Source organism: Salvelinus fontinalis, chromosome 8, assembly GCF_029448725.1.
Source record: "Salvelinus fontinalis isolate EN_2023a chromosome 8, ASM2944872v1, whole genome shotgun sequence".
In the NCBI taxonomy this organism is placed as follows: Eukaryota; Metazoa; Chordata; class Actinopteri; order Salmoniformes; family Salmonidae; genus Salvelinus; species Salvelinus fontinalis.
This window is the reverse complement of record NC_074672.1, coordinates 6,642,586-6,659,896: the sequence shown is the minus strand read 5'-3', so window position 1 is coordinate 6,659,896 and position 17,311 is coordinate 6,642,586. Positions and strand designations below refer to the sequence as shown.

Genomic DNA, 17,311 nt, shown 5'->3' with positions numbered 1-17,311 from the left:
GTAGTGCGTAAGGCCCAGTACTTTACTAAGTCCAAGCTTCCTGCCATCCAGAACCTATATACTAGGCGGTGTCAGAAGAAGTTCCAAAAATGGTCAACGACTCCAGTCACCCAAGACATAGACTGTTCTCTCTGCTACCTCACGGCAAGTGATACCGGAGCGCCAAGTCTAGGTCCAAAGGCTCCTTAACAGCTTCTACCCCCAAGCCATATGACTGCTGATCAATTAATCAAATGGCCACCTGGACTATTTACATTGACACCCCCCCCCCTTATTTTTACACTAATGCTACTCGCTGTTTATTATCTATGCATAGTCACTTCACCCCTACCTACATGTACAAATTACCTTGACTAACCTGTACCCCACACATTGACTCGGTACCGGTACCCCCTCGATATAGCCTCATTATTGTTATTTCATTGTTACTTTTTATTTAAAAAATTACTTTAGTTTATTTAGTAAATATTTTCTTCACTCTATTTCTTGAACTGCATTGTTGGTGAAGGTAAGTAAGCATTTCACGGTAAGGTCTACACCTGTTTGATTTGCGCATGTGACAAGTACAATTTGATTTGTTGAGAAACAGTTTGTTCCTAAAACGTGATTGTACATTTTCCCCTATCTACAGCTACAGTATCTTTACCATGGTACACCTTCTTTACCTCAGATGTCAGCCATGGAGAGCATGACGGAGAAGCTGGAGAGCTTTGGCGCTCTCAAACTGGATGCCTCGCCCAACTTGCTGCAGCACTCGGCCCGCCCACTCTTCAACTTCCGCTCTCCGCCGCCCTCCCTCTCCGACGCCATCCTCCGCAAAGGCAAGGAGCGCTACACCTGCAGGTAAGTACCCTCCAGACAGTTTAGTTTGTCAACTTCCGCTCTCCGCCGCCCTCCCTTTCCCACGCAATCCTCCGCAAGGTCAAGGAGCGCTACACCTGCAGGTAGGTACCCACCAGACAGTTTAGTTTGTCAACTTAAAAAAAGATATATGGGATCAACATAAGATATTACAGCTATGCTCTCTCTCCCTCTCTCACTTTCCCCGCTCCCCCATCTCTCTCTCTCACTTTACCCACTCCCCCATCTCTCTCTCTCCCCCTTTCCTGCTCCCCCATCTATCTCTCTCTCTCACTTTCCCCACTACCCCATCTCTCTCTCTCACTTTACCCACTCCCCCATCTCTCTCTCTCCCCTTTACCTGCCCCCCCATCTCTCTCTCTACCTCACTTTCCCTGCTCCCCCATCTCTCTCTCTCTCTCTCTCTCACTTTTCCCACTCCCCATCTCTCTCTCTCTCTCTCACTTTCCCATCTCTCTCTCTCCCCCTTTTCTGCTCCCCCATCTATCTATCTCTCTCACTTTCCCCACTCCCCCATCTCTCTCTCTCACTTTCCCCACTCCCCCATCTCTCTCTCTCTCCCCCTTGCCTGCTCCCCATCTCTCTCTCTCCCTCACTTTCCCTGCTCCCCCATCTCTCTCTCACTTTCCCCGCTCCCCATCTCTCTCTCTCACTTTTCCCACTCCCCATCTCTCTCTCTCTCTCTCACTTTCCCCGCTCCCCCATCTCTCTCTCACTTTTCCCACTCCCTCATCTCTCACACTTTCCCCTCTCCCCCATCTCTCTCTCTCGCTCTCTCTCTAGGTACTGTGGGAAGATCTTCCCCAGGTCAGCTAATCTTACCAGGCACTTACGGACACACACAGGGGAGCAGCCCTACAGGTAAGCCATTCCTCTTCTCTCCTCCATCCCTCTATACCGCTGACAGAGACCTACTCCACCCGGTCAACCAATGATGACATCACGTCCTTCCCACCTGATTTATTCCTCCTCGTTTGGCAATCAAAACACACTCCTGCCTTGCATAGGCCTTCGTAACGGACACACACATACACACACACTCAAATGTGCTGATTCGGCTGTACACACACAGCATAGTGATATATACATATATATATCTTGGAGGGAGGGAATAGGGTGGTAGGGGGGGATGGAGGAATGGTCCTGGACAATGTCGGGTTGTAATAGTGCCCTGGGGAAAACAGGGCCTCCATTTATAGAGACCAGTTAATTATCAGTCATTTGGCCCCTGCCCAGTCTCTGCACAGATAGGGAGGGGGCTTCCTTCCTCTTTAGACCCCAGCCATTCAGAGAGCCCATTGATTGACCTCTGAACCTCACAGCCCTCATTTCTCAAGATGCTCTTAAGCCGTTTATCATAACAACGTCAAGTACGTAGAGAGTCCTGCCAGCTACTTCTGCTCGCCACGCCACAGAGAGCTCACACATACACACTCACACATACCACGCTCTCTCTCTCTCGCTCTTGAACCCTGTGTCCCTCCATCTCTCTCTCTTTCTGCTGAATGTTTCTCCATCTCTCTATTTCTCCGTCTCTTGGAGTCCAACAAACAGTACGCAGTTTGAGAACATGTTGACAGTGAAATGGCAAGAGTGGCAGTGATAGGCAAGCAGTTCTACTTTTGACAATAACCTGCAATCTCATTTTCAAATGGACCATCTAGTATTTGAAACTCGGTTAACCCGAGGGCACAAAACGAAAGTGGTGCACTTTGTCCTCTGTTGAGCTGTAGTGCCAACTCCCTGAGCACAATTTACAGAAAGAGAGAGAGAGAGAGAGAGAGAGAGAGAGAGAGAGAGAGAGAGAGAGAGAGAGAGAGAGAGAGAGAGAGAGAGAGAGAGAGAGAGAGAGAGAGAGAGAGAGAGAGAGAGAGAGAGAGAGAGAGAGAGAGAGAGAGAGAGAGAGAGAGAGAGAGAGAGAGAGAGAGAGAGAGAGAGAGAGAGAGAGAGAGAGACACACTCTCTCGGGGGACCCAGTCCCCGCGCCCAGTCCAAACAATCTGCTGATTACCTCATTTAGAAACAATTTACCCTAACAAATAGCAGACATCATTATCTCTGCCACTTTTCACGCAAATATCAGGGAGAGAGAGAGAAAGAGAAAGAGACAAGAAGAGACCTACAGCAACAGAGAGACAGAGAGAGGAAAAGAGCAACCAAGAGAGAGCGACAGTGTGTGTATGTGAGAGTGAGAAAGCAACCAAGAGAGAAAGACAGAGAGAGAGAGAGAGAAAATTGGGCCTCATAGCCAGGCACTCATGCTTCATTGTCGTAGGGCCATTTCCCTGCCTGAGATCTTTTATCCTATCAGACGGATGCTTTCTGCTTTGAAATTGGCCCCACTTAGACCGGACCACTGAAAGACCCCATTCAGGCGGTAATGCTCCATTCATTACTTATTCAGAGGCTTTCATCAAATGGCCTGGACCAGGCTGCGTGTAGCTGGTTTGAAAATTATTTAAAGGAGAGAACACGGTGTGTATTTACTGATGGTGTTAAATTAGGTTTTCTAGACATTAACAGGGATCGATTTTTGGTCTGGTTCTTTTCATTATTTACATTAACAATATTGGCTTATCTGTAAAAAAAAAAAAAAAAAGTATAACTTTCAGCTGTACCCAGAACTTCAATCTGCTTTCTTGTCCTGCAGAAAGTCTTTGTTGAACCTAAATTGGTACTTCAGCAAAGTAAAACGAATTATATGTTATTTTCCAAATCACTTAAAAATGTATCTGATGTTATATGGATGGTGCCCTCATTGATCGTGTCTGGGCATCTGGATTGACAAAAAGCTATCTTTCAAAAAGCATGTTGAAGAGTTAGTTAAGACATGAAGAATTAAAACCGGCTTCTTCTATAGGAACAGGTCCTGTCTTTCATTAAATAGCAGAAAACAAATCATTCAGTCAACATTCATTCCGGTTATTGACTATGCCGATAGCGTCTATATTCAAGGTACAATTTCTAAATTTGGTTGAGCATCAGCAGTTTTTCTCTTGTTATTTCAGTCAAAATCTTTTCTCTGGACAATGAAAAAATGTATATAATTGCAGAAAATGTGGCTTAAAACAGCCGCATTTTATCTACTCCCTATGGCAATATGTGTAGAATTGCAGGACATGAACTCTAAAAAAAAAAATTCTATACGATGTCAAGAGGGGGGCAGATAAAAGTAGTCTGGCCTCCTTTGAAGTCTGGATACATTGCTTACGTCATTGTCAACCTACAGTATAAGTTACCAGACCAGGACTCAGGGTCTAACCCTGGAGATGCCTTCAGACATACAGTATAAGTTACCAGACCAGGACTCAGGGTCTAACGCTGGAGATGCCTTCATACATACAGTATAAGTTAGCAGACCAGGACTCAGGGTCTAACCCTGGAGATGCCTTCAGACATACAGTATAAGTTACCAGACCAGGACTCAGGGTCTAACCCTGGAGATGCCTTCAGACATACAGTATAAGTTACCAGACCAGGACTCAGGGTCTAACCCTGGAGATACCTTCAGACATACAGTATAAGTTACCAGACCAGGACTCAGGGTCTAACCCTGGAGATACCTTCAAACATACAGTATAAGTTAGCAGACCAGGACTCAGGGTCTAACCCTGGAGATGCCTTCAGACATACAGTATAAGTTACCAGACCAGGACTCGGGGTCTAACCCTGGAGATGCCTTCAGACATACAGTATAAGTTAGCAGACCAGGACTCAGGGTCTAACCCTGGAGATGCCTTTAGACATACAGTATAAGTTAGCAGACCAGGACTCAGGGTCTAACGCTGGAGATCCCTTCCATCTCTACAGTTGGGGAAATCTGCTTTCAGTTTTATTGACCTTCAAAGTTGGTGGAATTGGTGCCTCCAGGGCAGTTCAGGCGAATGTTAAAGGGACTGTGGTGTAATATTGTGGTATGGTGGTATTATACATTTAGTATTGTAGAGATGTAGTGGTGTAATATTGTGGTATGGTGGTATTATACATTTAGTATTGTAGATATGTAGTGGTGTAATATTGTGGTATGGTGGTATTATACATTTAGTATTGTAGAGATGTAGTGGTGTAATATTGTGGTATGGCGGTATTATACATTTAGTATTATAGATATGTAGTGGTGTATTAACGTTATAGGATGTACTGTTTTATCTTTTGTTTATTTGTGATGTAAGTGCCCTAATGTGTTCGGACCCCAGGAAGATTAGCTGATGGGGATCCCTAACTAAAAATATAAGTGTCCTCCCTCATCTTAAATGGCACCGATCACCGCTGATGTGTGTGTGTGTGTGTGTGTCAGTGCTGCAGTGACAAATGTGTCCATGTAGAAAGGCCCATAGTAGATGAACAGCCATATGCCCACAATGTTTGACTGGATCATTCTGGCTCTGGGTCATTACTGTGGTTTACCATCTGGAACAGACCACTCATTTAATAGCAGTGACAATGCACCGCTCACCTATGGATCATTTTTTTCCCATGTATTTCCTGTGTTTAAGGGGTGCACACTTGAATTATGCAGTCTAGACAGAGCAGGTGGCTGCAGGTAGGCCTAGACGGAGCAGGTGACTGCAGGTAGACCTATGCAGAGCAGGTGACTGCAGGTAGGCCTATGCAGAGCAGGTGACTGCAGGTAGGCCTAGACAGAGCAGGTGACTGCAGGTAGGCCTATGCAGAGCAGGTGACTGCAGGTAGGCCTAGACAGAGCAGGTGACTGCAGGTAGGCCTAGGCGGAGCAGGTGGCTGCAGGTAGGCCTAGACGGAGCAGGTGACTGCAGGTAGACCTATGCAGAGCAGGTGACTGCAGGTAGGCCTATGCAGAGCAGGTGACTGCAGGTAGGCCTAGACAGAGCAGGTGACTGAAGGTAGGCCTAGACAGAGCAGGTGACTGCAGGTAGGCCTAGGCGGAGCAGGTGACTGCAGGTACGGCCTATGCAGAGCAGGTGACTGCAAGTAGGCCTAGACGGAGCAGGTGAATGCAGGGAGGCCTAGAAAGAGCAGGTGACTGCAGGTAGGCCTAGACAGAGCAGGTGACTGCAGGTAGGCTTAGGCAGAGCAGGTGGCTGCAGGTAGGCCTAGACAGATCAGGTGACTGCAGGTAGGCCTATGCAGAGCAGGTGACTGCAGGTAGGCCTAGACAGAGCAGGTGACTGCAGGTAGGCCTATGCAGAGCAGGTGACTGCAGGTAGGCCTAGACAGAGCAGGTGACTGCAGGTAGGCCTAGGCGGAGCAGGTGACTGCAGGTAGGCCTATGCAGAGCAGGTGACTGCAGGTAGGCCTATGCAGAGCAGGTGACTGCAGGTAGGCCTAGACAGAGCAGGTGACTGCAGGTAGGCTTAGGCAGAGCAGGTGGCTGCAGGTAGGCCTAGACAGATCAGGTGACTGCAGGTAGGCCTAGACGGAGTAGGTGGCTGCAGGTAGGCCTAGACGGAGCAGGTGGCTGCAGGTAGATCTAGGCGGAGCAGGTGACTGCAGGTAGGCCTAGGCGGAGCAGGTGACTGCAGGTAGGCCTAGGCGGAGCAGGTGACTGCAGGTAGGCCTAGGCGGAGGAGGTGGCTGCAGGTAGGCCTAGAGAGAGCAGGTGGCTGCAGGTAGGCCTAGACGGAGCAGGTGGCTGCAGGTAGACCTAGGCGGAGCAGGTGACTGCAGGTAGGCCTAGAAAGAGCAGGTGACTGCAGGTAGGCCTAGACAGAGCAGGTGACTGCAGGTAGGCTTAGGCAGAGCAGGTGGCTGCAGGTAGGCCTAGACAGATCAGGTGACTGCAGGTAGGCCTAGACGGAGTAGGTTGCTGCAGGTAGGCCTAGACGGAGCAGGTGGCTGCAGGTAGATCTAGGCGGAGCAGGTGACTGCAGGTAGGCCTAGGCGGAGCAGGTGACTGCAGGTAGGCCTAGGCGGAGCAGGTGACTGCAGGTAGGCCTAGGCGGAGGAGGTGGCTGCAGGAAGGCCTAGAGAGAGCAGGTGGCTGCAGGTAGGCCTAGACGGAGCAGGTGGCTGCAGGTAGACCTAGGCGGAGCAGGTGACTGCAGGTAGGCCTAGAAAGAGCAGGTGACTGCAGGTAGGCCTAGGCGGAGCAGGTGACTGCAGGTAGGCCTAGAGAGAGCAGGTTACTGCAGGTAGGCCTAGGCGGAGCAGGTGACTGCAGGTAGGCCTAGGCGGAGCAGGTGACTGCAGGTAGGCCTAGGCGGAGCAGGTGACTGCAGGTAGGCCTAGGCGGAGCAGGTGACTGCAGGTAGGCCTAGGCGGAGCAGGTGACTGCAGGTAGGCCTAGGCAGAGCAGGTGACTGCAGGTAGGCCTAGGCAGAGGAGGTGGCTGCAGGTAGGCCTATAGAGAGCAGGTGGCTGCAGGTAGGCCTAGACGGAGCAGGTGGCTGCAGGTAGGCCTAGACGGAGCAGGTGACTGCAGGTAGGCCTAGGCGGAGCAGGTGACTGCAGGTAGGCCTAGACGGAGCAGGTGACTGCAGGTAGGCCTAGGCGGAGCAGGTGACTGCAGGTAGGCCTAGGCGGAGCAGGTGACTGCAGGTAGGCCTAGGCGGAGCAGGTGGCTGCAGGTAGGCCTAGGCGGAGCAGGTGGCTGCAGGTAGGCCTAGGCGGAGCAGGTGGCTGCAGGTAGGCCTAGGCGGATCAGCTGACTGCAGGTAGGCCTAGGCGGAGCAGGTGGCTGCATGGTAGGCCTAGGCGGAGCAGGTGGCTGCTGGTAGGCCTAGGCGGAGCAGGTGGCTGCAGGTAGGCCTAGACAGAGCAGGTGGCTTCAGGTAGCCCTGGCAGAGCAGGTGGCTGCAGGTAGGCCTAGACAGAGCAGGTGGCTGCAGGTAGGCCTAGACAGAGCAGGTGGCTGCAGGTAGGCCTAGGCAGAGCAGGTGGCTGCAGGTAGGCCTAGACAGAGCAGGTGACTGCAGGTAGGTCTAGGCGGAGCAGGTGGCTGCAGGTAGGCCTAGACGGAGCAGGTGGCTGCAGGTAGGCCTAGGCAGAGCAGGTGGCTGCAGGTAGGCCTAGACAGAGCAGGTGGCTGCAGGTAGCCCTGGCAGAGCAGGTGGCTGCAGGTAGGGCTAGACGGAGCAGGTGGCTGCAGGTAGGCCTAGGCGGAGGAAGTTGTTGTGGTTGCAGTCCTGTTCCACCCTTTATGTTAATGTATTCATATATGCAAATACATCCCGTGTATTTATGCAAATGAGGCACATATAATTATGTTTATTTTAACACAAAATATAACATAAATACCTGATACCATTACAAAATGTATATACTGTACATATATGAGTGCAAAAAAATATGAAATTTTACAATAAATGGAATACCTTAATTACCACCAAATCCCTGAACTCCATTATTTGTCTGTGCAAGTAAAAAATGTATGTGCTATAATTCAGTCTCTACCTGACAGATTTAAAACATGTAAACAGGTTGGAGTATCTTCATCCATTGTCCAACTGTTGCCTTTACTAGAATTGTTTTAAAACGTTTTACAATTTGAATGGCCAGCATTTAGACCACCTCTCCTTTCTTTACCAATGTTCGCTTTATTTCTCTTTCTCTCTGCCTCCCAAGCTCACTCCTTCTCCCTTCCTTCTCTACCTGTACTCTCTCTCTGCCTCCCAAGCCCACTCCTTCTCCCTTCCTTCTCTACCTGTACTCTCTCTCTCTCTCTGCCTCCCAAGCTCACTCCTTCTCCCTTCCATCTCTACCTGTACTCTCTCTCTCTCTCTGCCTCCCAAGCCCACTCCTTCTCCCTTCCTTCTCTACCTGTACTCTCTCTCTCTCTCTGCCTCCCAAGCTCACTCCTTCTCCCTTCCTTCTCTACCTGTACTCTCTCTCTCTCTCTGCCTCCCAAGCTCACTCCTTCTCCCTTCCTTCTCTACCTGTACTCTCTCTCTCTCTCTGCCTCCCAAGCTCACTCCTTCTCCCTTCCTTCTCTACCTGTACTCTCTCTCTCTCTGCCTCCCTTCTCCCTGCCTGTCTTACCCCTTTACCTCTCTTCTCCTTTCTCTCTCTTTCTGCCTCCCTTCTCCCTGCCTGTCTTACCCCTTTACCTCTCTTCTCCTTTCTCTCTCTCTCTGCCTCCCTTCTCCCTGCCTGTCTTACCCCTTTACCTCTCTTCTCCTTTCTCTCTCTTTCTGCTTCCCTCTCCTCCCCTGTTCTTTCTCTCTTTCTCTTTCAATTCAGGTCGATGCACTTTAATCTTTCATTACCGAAGCAAATACAGAAACATATGAAATGTAATCTCTCTCTCTCTCTCTCTCTCTCTCTCTCTCTCTCTCTCTCTCTCTCTCTCTCTCTCTCTCTCTCTCTCTCTCTCTCTCTCTCCCCCCTGCCCCCCCCCCCCCCCAGGTGTAAATACTGTGACCGCTCGTTCAGCATCTCCTCCAACCTCCAGCGGCACGTACGCAACATCCACAACAAGGAGAAGCCCTTCAGGTGTCACCTGTGCAACCGCTGTTTCGGCCAGCAGACCAACCTGGACCGCCACCTAAAGAAGCATGAGCAGGAGAACCTGCCCGGTGGGTCCCTGTTCACCTAGTGAACCCCCCCTAGATCAGCTGTGTTATACCATAAAATCTAAGTTGAGCAGATATTTTCAAACAACTTATGTCCAAGGCCACCTGTTTTGTAGATTCAGCGATAAATGTCATTATAACCTCAAATGAATGGAAAAGATACGTGTAGTATAATTTCCTGATCTAAAACCATCTGACAAACATTGGTTTTGGAGTTTAATGTCCCTTTAACATACATGGTTGTTATTCACAGCCTCAAATAAAATAGCATTTACCTATTTTAATTTTACTGCTGGTGACCGTACTGTAATTGATAACGTTGACTATATTGACTACATTAACATGTACACACTATACATTAACTTTGACTACAGGGCCTAGTGAAAGTTTACACACTCCTTGCAAAGTTGTCACATTTTACTTCCTTTAAATAAAACCTATAAAGGGATTAAAATGGATACACAACCTGCTCCACATTTTCAAAGTGAAATTAATAAAAAATAAAAAATGTCTTGATTGTGTATGTCTTCACACCACGGAATACCTGATGGAAGCACCTTACAGCTGAAAATCATTTTGAATAAGATTCTACCAACTCTGCACAACTGTTAAGGCAACATTATATGCATTGTTTTTGTAAAAATTCCTCAAGCTCAGTAAATTTGGTTGGAATCACTGATGGACAGCAATATGTAAACCTTGTCTCTGATTTTCAAGTAGATTTAACTCAGGATTTAAACGGGACCCCTCAGAAACACTCAAAACCTCTCGGGAATGTGAGTGTCTTTGGCATTATATTTTTTGCAATTGTTCCACTGAAATATAAAACTCCATGCCAGGGTTAGGTATTTAGAAGACATGCAGGTGTTCCTCTATCTTTTTACCTGGGCTTTGCTCCTATCATATTTATTTTCATCCTGACAAACAAGCATACCCATAACATGATGCTGCCACCATATTACTTGAAAATACAGAGGGTTTCACTCTGTGATGTGATGTATTTGACCCAAACCTGACGTTTAAAAAAAAAAAAAAAAAAAAAGTTAATTTATTTGCCATGTTGTCTTGCAGTATTACATAAAGATTTTTCAACATAGACCTTTTTACTTTGTCATACCGGCCAGTAATGCGGAGTGAATGCAATGATGGGAAACTTCTGTATTTGCAAGTATTGTGGTGGCAGCATCATGGTATTGATAAGCTTGTCACCGGCAAGGATTGGGGAGTTTTCTAGGATCAAAACACATATGAAAGGTAGAAGAGCCCAGGTAAAAAGTTACAGGAAAATCTTCTGAAAAATACTGACCGCAAGGCACTCCAGAGGGTGGTACTCTCAGCCGAACGCACCATTGGGGGCACACTGTCTGGCCTCCACCTACAACACCAGGTGTCCCCCTGTCCCCCTAATATGTTTTCTTATTATTCTTTCATTCACACCTGCACTGTGGGAGCTCGGAGCTTAAGTATTTCACTGTACACTGCAACTACATCTGCGACTTTGCGCATGTAACTAAATAAACATTGAATCTAATCTGAATACCTAACCCTGTGATAGAGTAGAATTTTTCATCAGGGCAGTTACATACATTTGAATGCTGTTGACTGGAACAAGAGGTCCAGCTTCAGTCCTGACTATAAAGGTTTGAATGTTGCTGTCCATCAGTGATTCCCAACAAAATTTACTCAGTTTAACTTCTCTAGGATAGGGGGCAGCATTTTCACGTTTGGATGAAAAGCGTACCCAAATTCAACTGCCAGCTACTCATCCCCAGAAGATAAGATATGCATATTGTTAGTAGATTTGGATAGTAAACTCTCTGAAGTTTCTAAAACTGTTTGAATCATGTCTGTGAGTATAACAGAACTTATTTAGCAGGCGAAACCCCAAGGACAAACCATTCAGATTCTTTTTTTTTAGGTCACTCTCTTTTCTATGGATTTTCATTGGGAATACAGATTTCTAATTGACCTTATTGCAGTTCCTACCGCTTCCACTGGATGTCAACAGTCTTTAGAAATTAGTTGAGGGTTTTTCCTTTGTGTAATGAAGAAGTATGGCCATTTTGAATCAGGGTCACTTGTTGTGTACTGTTAGATAGAGCGCGTGACCAGAAAGCATGCTACAGATTGTTTTAATCCTGTATTGAACACAGATCATCCCGTCTTCAATTTTATCGATTATTTACGTTAAAAAAATACCTAAAGTTGTATTACAAAAGTAGTTAGAAATGTTTTGGCAAAGTTTACAGGTAACTTTTGAGATATTTTGTAGTCATGTTTCACGAGTTGGAACCAGTGTTTTTCTGGATCAAACGCGCCAAATAAATTGACATTTTGGATATATATCGACGGAATTAATCGAACAAAAGGACCATTTGTGATGTTTATGGGACATATTGGAGTGCCAACAACTGAAGCTCGTCAAAGGAATTGAATTATATTTTTATTTCTGTGTTTTGTGTCGCGCCTGCAGGGTTGAAATATGCTTCTCTCTCTTTGTTTACAATGGTGCTAACTCAGATAATAACATCGTTTGCTTTCGCCGAAAAGCCTATTTGAATTCTGACATGTTGGCTGGATTCACAACCAGTGTAGCTTTAATTTGGTATCTTTCATGTGTGATTTAATGAAAGTTAGATTTTTATAGTAATTTATTTGAATATGGCGCTCTGCATTTTCTCTGGCGATTGGCCAAGTGAGACAGTACCATCTTGCCTAAACTCAGATTTTTGGATATAAATATGAACTTTACCAAACAAAACATACATGAATTGTGTAACATGAAGTCCTATGAGTGTCATCTGATGAAGATCATCAAAGGTTAGTGATTAATTTTATCTCTACTTCTGCTTTTTGTTACTCCTCTCTTTGGCTGGAAAAATGGCTGTGTTTTTCTGTGGCCATGTACTGACCTAACATAATCGTTTGGTGTGCTTTCGCCGTAAATCCTTTTTGAAATCAGACATGTTGGCTTGATTCACAACAAGTCTAGCTTTAATTTGGTGTCTTTCATGTGTGATTTCATGAAAGTTGGATTTTTATAGTAATTTATTTGAATTTGGCGCGCTGCATTTTTACTGGCTTTTGGCCAAGTGGGACGTTAGCATCCCACGTATCCCAGAGAAGTTAACCAATTTTGACAAAAACAAAGGAAACACAAGTAACTGCTAAAATAATGGAAACGCAAACATAAAGTGTCTTAATAGGGCGTTGGGCCACCACAAGCAGACAGAACAGCTTCAATGCACCTTGACCTCTATTGGAGGGATGTGACACCATTCTTCCATGAGATATTCCGCAATTTGGTGTTTTGTTGATGGTGGTGGAAAACGCTGCTTTATAATCTCCGATAAATGTTCAATTGGGTTGAGATCTGGTGACTGAGATTGCCATGGCATATGGTTTACATAATTTTCATGCTCATCGAACCATTCAGTGACTACTGGTGCCCTGTGAATGGAAGAGACCACTCCCATCAGGATAGAGATGATTCACCATAGGTTGAAGGTGATCACTCAGAATGGCTGTGTATTTATTGGTCTTTGCCTTGACCTCTACGGGGTTGAGTGGACCTAAACCATGACAGGAGAATGCACCCCGCACCATAACAGAGCTGCCAGAACCCACATTTACTTGAGTGTTTCCATTATTTTGGCAGTTACTTGTACACTGCATTCAGAGAATATTTATACCCTTTGACTTATTCAACATGTCTTTGTTTCACAGCCTGAATTCAAAATGGATTAAATAGATTGGTTTTCTCACTTGATGAAATAGATTGGTTTTCTCACTTGATGAAATAGATTGGTGTTCTCACTATACAATGTGGCTGCCACGTTTGAGTAGGCTAAATTAGCTAGCTGCATTTGCTAGCTAAGTAAGTGAAACTGAAAGTTTCTCCTTCATTTTGGAAGAGAGGAATTTGTTCAAAACTGTTCCACTGTTGTCTTTCTCTCTCTTTGAGTAAACTACACACCACATGTTATACACTGCAGTGCTAGCTAGCTGTAGCTTATGCTTTCAGAACTAGATACATTATCTGATCCTTTGATTGGGTGGACAACATCTCAGTTCATGCTGCAAGAGCTCTGATAGGCTGGAGGACCCTGTGTAAGTCAGTTACTGTGTAAGTCTATGGAAGGTAGGGAGAATGAGCCTCCTGGGTTTTGTACTGAGGAGGACAGAAACTATGTCCTCCGGCTACACCATGGTGCTACCCTACAGAGTGTTGTTGAGGCTACTGTAGACCTTCACTGCAAAACAGTCTGTTTTCATCAATTATTTGGTGACAATATATTTACTTTAGTTTTAACTAAAATTGATCACTTTTTAAATGTTTGACTATTTTTCACAGAGGAGGATGGTCCTCCCCTTCCTCCTCTGAGGAACCTCCACTGGTGTGAATACTTTCTGAAGGCACTGCATGTTGCCCTAAGTGTTATGCAGAGTTGATAGAATGTTATTAAAAATGATTTACAGCTGTAATTTCCGCCAAAGTTACTTCCACAAGGTAATAACTGTGGCATGTGAAGACAGACACAATCAAGACAAAGTTCTAAACTTTTTCTTTCCCTTGTGGAGCAGATTGTGTTGATGTGTAGGAAAAAGAATCTAATGTAATCCTTTTTAGTTTTTTTAAGGCAGCAAAATGTGACAACTGTGCAAGGGGTGAGTAGACTTTAACTAAACACATTACGCATCTCATCGAGTGTAGTTCCCTATTCCTGCTGTTGATTATAGCTTTATATGCTGTTACTAACGTGTGTGTGTGTGTGTGTGTGTGTGTGTGTGTGTGTGTGTGTGTGTGTGTGTGTGTGTGTGTGTGTGTGTGTGTGTGTGTGTGTGTGTGTGTGTGTGTGTGTGTGTGTGTGTGTGTGTGTGTGTGTGTGTTTGCGTGTGTGTTTGCGTGTCTGTTTGCGTGTGCATGTGTGTGTGTGTGTGTCTCTCTCGCTTACAGTGAGTGAACACTCTGGGATCCTCTCCAACCTAGGAACCAACATTTCCTCTCCCAACTCCGAGCCAGATCACCTTTTAGATGAGAAAGAGGACTCTTACTTCTCGGAAATCCGCAACTTCATTTCCAACAGCGAGATGAACCAGGCATCCAGCTCCACAGACAAGAGGTAGGGGTAACACATGCACACACACACACACACACACACCCCTGTGTTAGCCGGTGGAGTTAAAGCCAAGGTATTAGCTCGGGGCGTCTTAAAAGTTACTCATCATTACATGAGTGTTGTTCACAGAATCACTTCCGTTTACATACCTTACTACACACATAAACACCCAAATACATTTAACTCACATTGATCGTTTTTGATGTACATTTGGCTTCTAGGGAGTATACTATACAGTTATTGGGGTGTCACTCTGCCCTCCTGACAGAACTAACTCTGCTCCCCTGTCAGATGTTGCTCAAACAGGCTTTAGGGGGAGTACAGTACAGTAAGCACAGTACAGCCCCCAGTGCCCCCTCCTCTACTCTGCCTGTTCTCAACGACTCATTTCACCTCAACTGAAATAAACCGCCCAGGCTGTTCCACTATAACCAAGGCCATGTTTACCTGCTCTCCTCTCCTCTACAGACTGAAGCATCACCAGCCTATAGTCTATGGCCCTGCAGTTCCAGGTAGTGCTAGAGGCTAGCAGGGTCATGTTCATTAATGCACACTGCAGCAAATGTTTTGCACCCGGGAAATGAAAACAAGCGTTTCTTACTGGACACGTTTCTTATAGTCCCTCCGTCCCTGTTTCAGTCCGTTTTCTTCAGTGTGGTGTCTAATAAATACTACCCAGGTTCCAAGGCAGTGGTTCCAAGGCAGTAGCTCTGACAGATGTGTGGGGGGAAATATGCAAGCTGTCTTCTCCAATAAGCCCCAGGGAATCAAGTTGGATTCTTTAGATGTCAAGTAATGGTTCCTCCTTGATTTCGCTGACCCGTCTTCATGCCAGTAACAGAGGGCTGCTTGTTTTTCTATTTGTCTCCGACTCTGTCTTTCTCCCACTCCTCTCTGTCTTTCTCCCCATCTCACTCTTCTTCTTTGTCTCTGTCTTTTCTCTGTCTGTCTTTCTATCTCTTTCGATCCCTGTCTCTCTTTCTTTCATGTCCCCCCCCCCCTCTCCTCCCTGGTCAGTAGACAAGAGACATAAAAGCCAACAGAGCTCAAGGGTAATTTAGCCCCTCTGCCATCTGGGATCAATAGTGCAGAACCATCCAGAATATGCAAGCCTGGCATTTTAATATCTGTAATTCAAAATAAGTGCTCTGCTTTCTGTCTGTCACAGACACGCTCACATGCATGCACACACACACACATGCATGTACGCACACACACACATCACTCCCCCCCAATGAACACAGACACACAGCTGTGTGTATGCCTATCTGTGCACTCATGCGTCTCCTCTCGTTAACTAAGTCAAGTTGGTCTAGTCACTTGTCTCACTCTATTGTGTTTCTCTCCTCTGGACACTGTCTAGCCTGTGAGGTAGGGTGTTGATCGAGATTGCTGGAGCTTTGTGTATGGGGCACAAAACAGTGTGTGTGAAGGAGGGGACTAGGACAGTGGAAGAGATTGTAAGGGGCACAGACAGTAGAAAAGTGTGTATGGGGGGGCGGGTAGAACTGGACGGGGCGTTTCTTCCCTCAAAAGTTGTGGGGTGGTGGCTGAGGCATTTATCTACGAGATAAAACGGATGGACCTACAGTGGTTCCTCCTTTTAAAAGTTGCGAGCTTACACCACGGGACCCACATCACGGTTTCATTGCTCCAGACCACCACAAGGGGGAGTTAGAGCACTCATCACTTTGTCACCAAAGCCCCATATACTACCCACCACTGCGAACTGTATGCTCTCGTTGGCTGGCCCTCGCTTCATATTCGTCGTCAAACCCACTGGCTCCAGGTCATCTATAAATCCTTGCTAGGTAAAGCCCCGCCTTATCTCAGCTCACTGGTCACCATTGCAGCACCCACCTTTAGCACGCGCTCCAGTAGGTATATTTCACTGGTCACCCCCAAAGCCAATTCCCCTTTGGCCGCCTTTCCTTCCAGTTCTCTGCTGCCAATGACTGGAACGAATTGCAAACAAATCACTGAAGCTGGAGACTCACATCTCCCTCACTAGCTTTATAAGCACCAGCTGTCAGAGCAACTCACAGATCACTGCACCTGTACATAGCCCATCTGTAAACAGCCCATCCAACTACCGCATCCCCATACTGTTTGTTTTTGTTGCTCCTTTGCACCCCAGTATCTCTACTTGCATATTCATCTTCTGCACATCTATCACTCCAGTCTCTATTACTCCAGTGTTTAATTGCTAAATTGTAATTATTTCACCGCTATGGCCTATTTATTGCCTTACCTCCCTTATCTTACCTCATTTGCACACACTGTATAGAGACTTTTATTTTATTTTATCTATTGTGTTATTGAGTGTTTTGTTTATTCCATGTGTAACTCTGTGTTGTGTTTTGTGTCACACTGCTTTGCTTTATCTTGGCAAAGTCGCAGTTGTAAATGAGAACTTGTTCTCAACTAGCCTACCTGGTGAAGGAGAAGTTTATCTAAAGTTCCATGTAAAACAATTGTATCTTTTATCAATGTTTATTATGAGTATTTCTGTAAATTGAATTCTGCTCCCTGCAAAATCACCGGATGTTTTGGAGGCAAAACATTACTGAACATAACTAAGATTTTTGGATATAAATATGAACTTTATCGAACAAAACATACATGTATTGTGTAACATGAAGTCCTATGAGTGTCATCTGATGGAGATCATCAAAGGTTAGTGATTCATTTTATCTCTATTTCTGCTTTTTGTGACTCCTCTCTTTGGCTGGAAAAATGGCTGTGTTTTTCTGTGACTAGGTACTGACCTAACATAATCAGATGGTGTGCTTTGGTCGTAAAGCCTTTTTGAAATCGGACACTGTGGTGGGATTAACAACA

At 46.0% G+C, this 17,311-nt stretch overlaps 1 protein-coding gene across 3 annotated transcripts in view; it reads left to right on the top strand.

Moving 5' to 3' along the window:
* Nucleotides 1-17,311, top strand: part of LOC129860444 (histone-lysine N-methyltransferase PRDM16-like) — a 366,029-nt gene that overhangs the window by 324,983 nt on the left and 23,735 nt on the right. For 2 of the 3 annotated variants that reach the window (XM_055930829.1, XM_055930831.1), the window contains exons 11-14: nt 632-843; nt 1,645-1,722; nt 9,184-9,353; nt 14,308-14,473. In XM_055930829.1, the coding sequence (XP_055786804.1) occupies nt 632-843; nt 1,645-1,722; nt 9,184-9,353; nt 14,308-14,473 (626 nt within the window). The remainder of the gene's footprint in view (nt 1-631; nt 844-1,644; nt 1,723-9,183; nt 9,354-14,307; nt 14,474-17,311) is intronic. The other variant, XM_055930830.1, reaches the window with a different exon arrangement.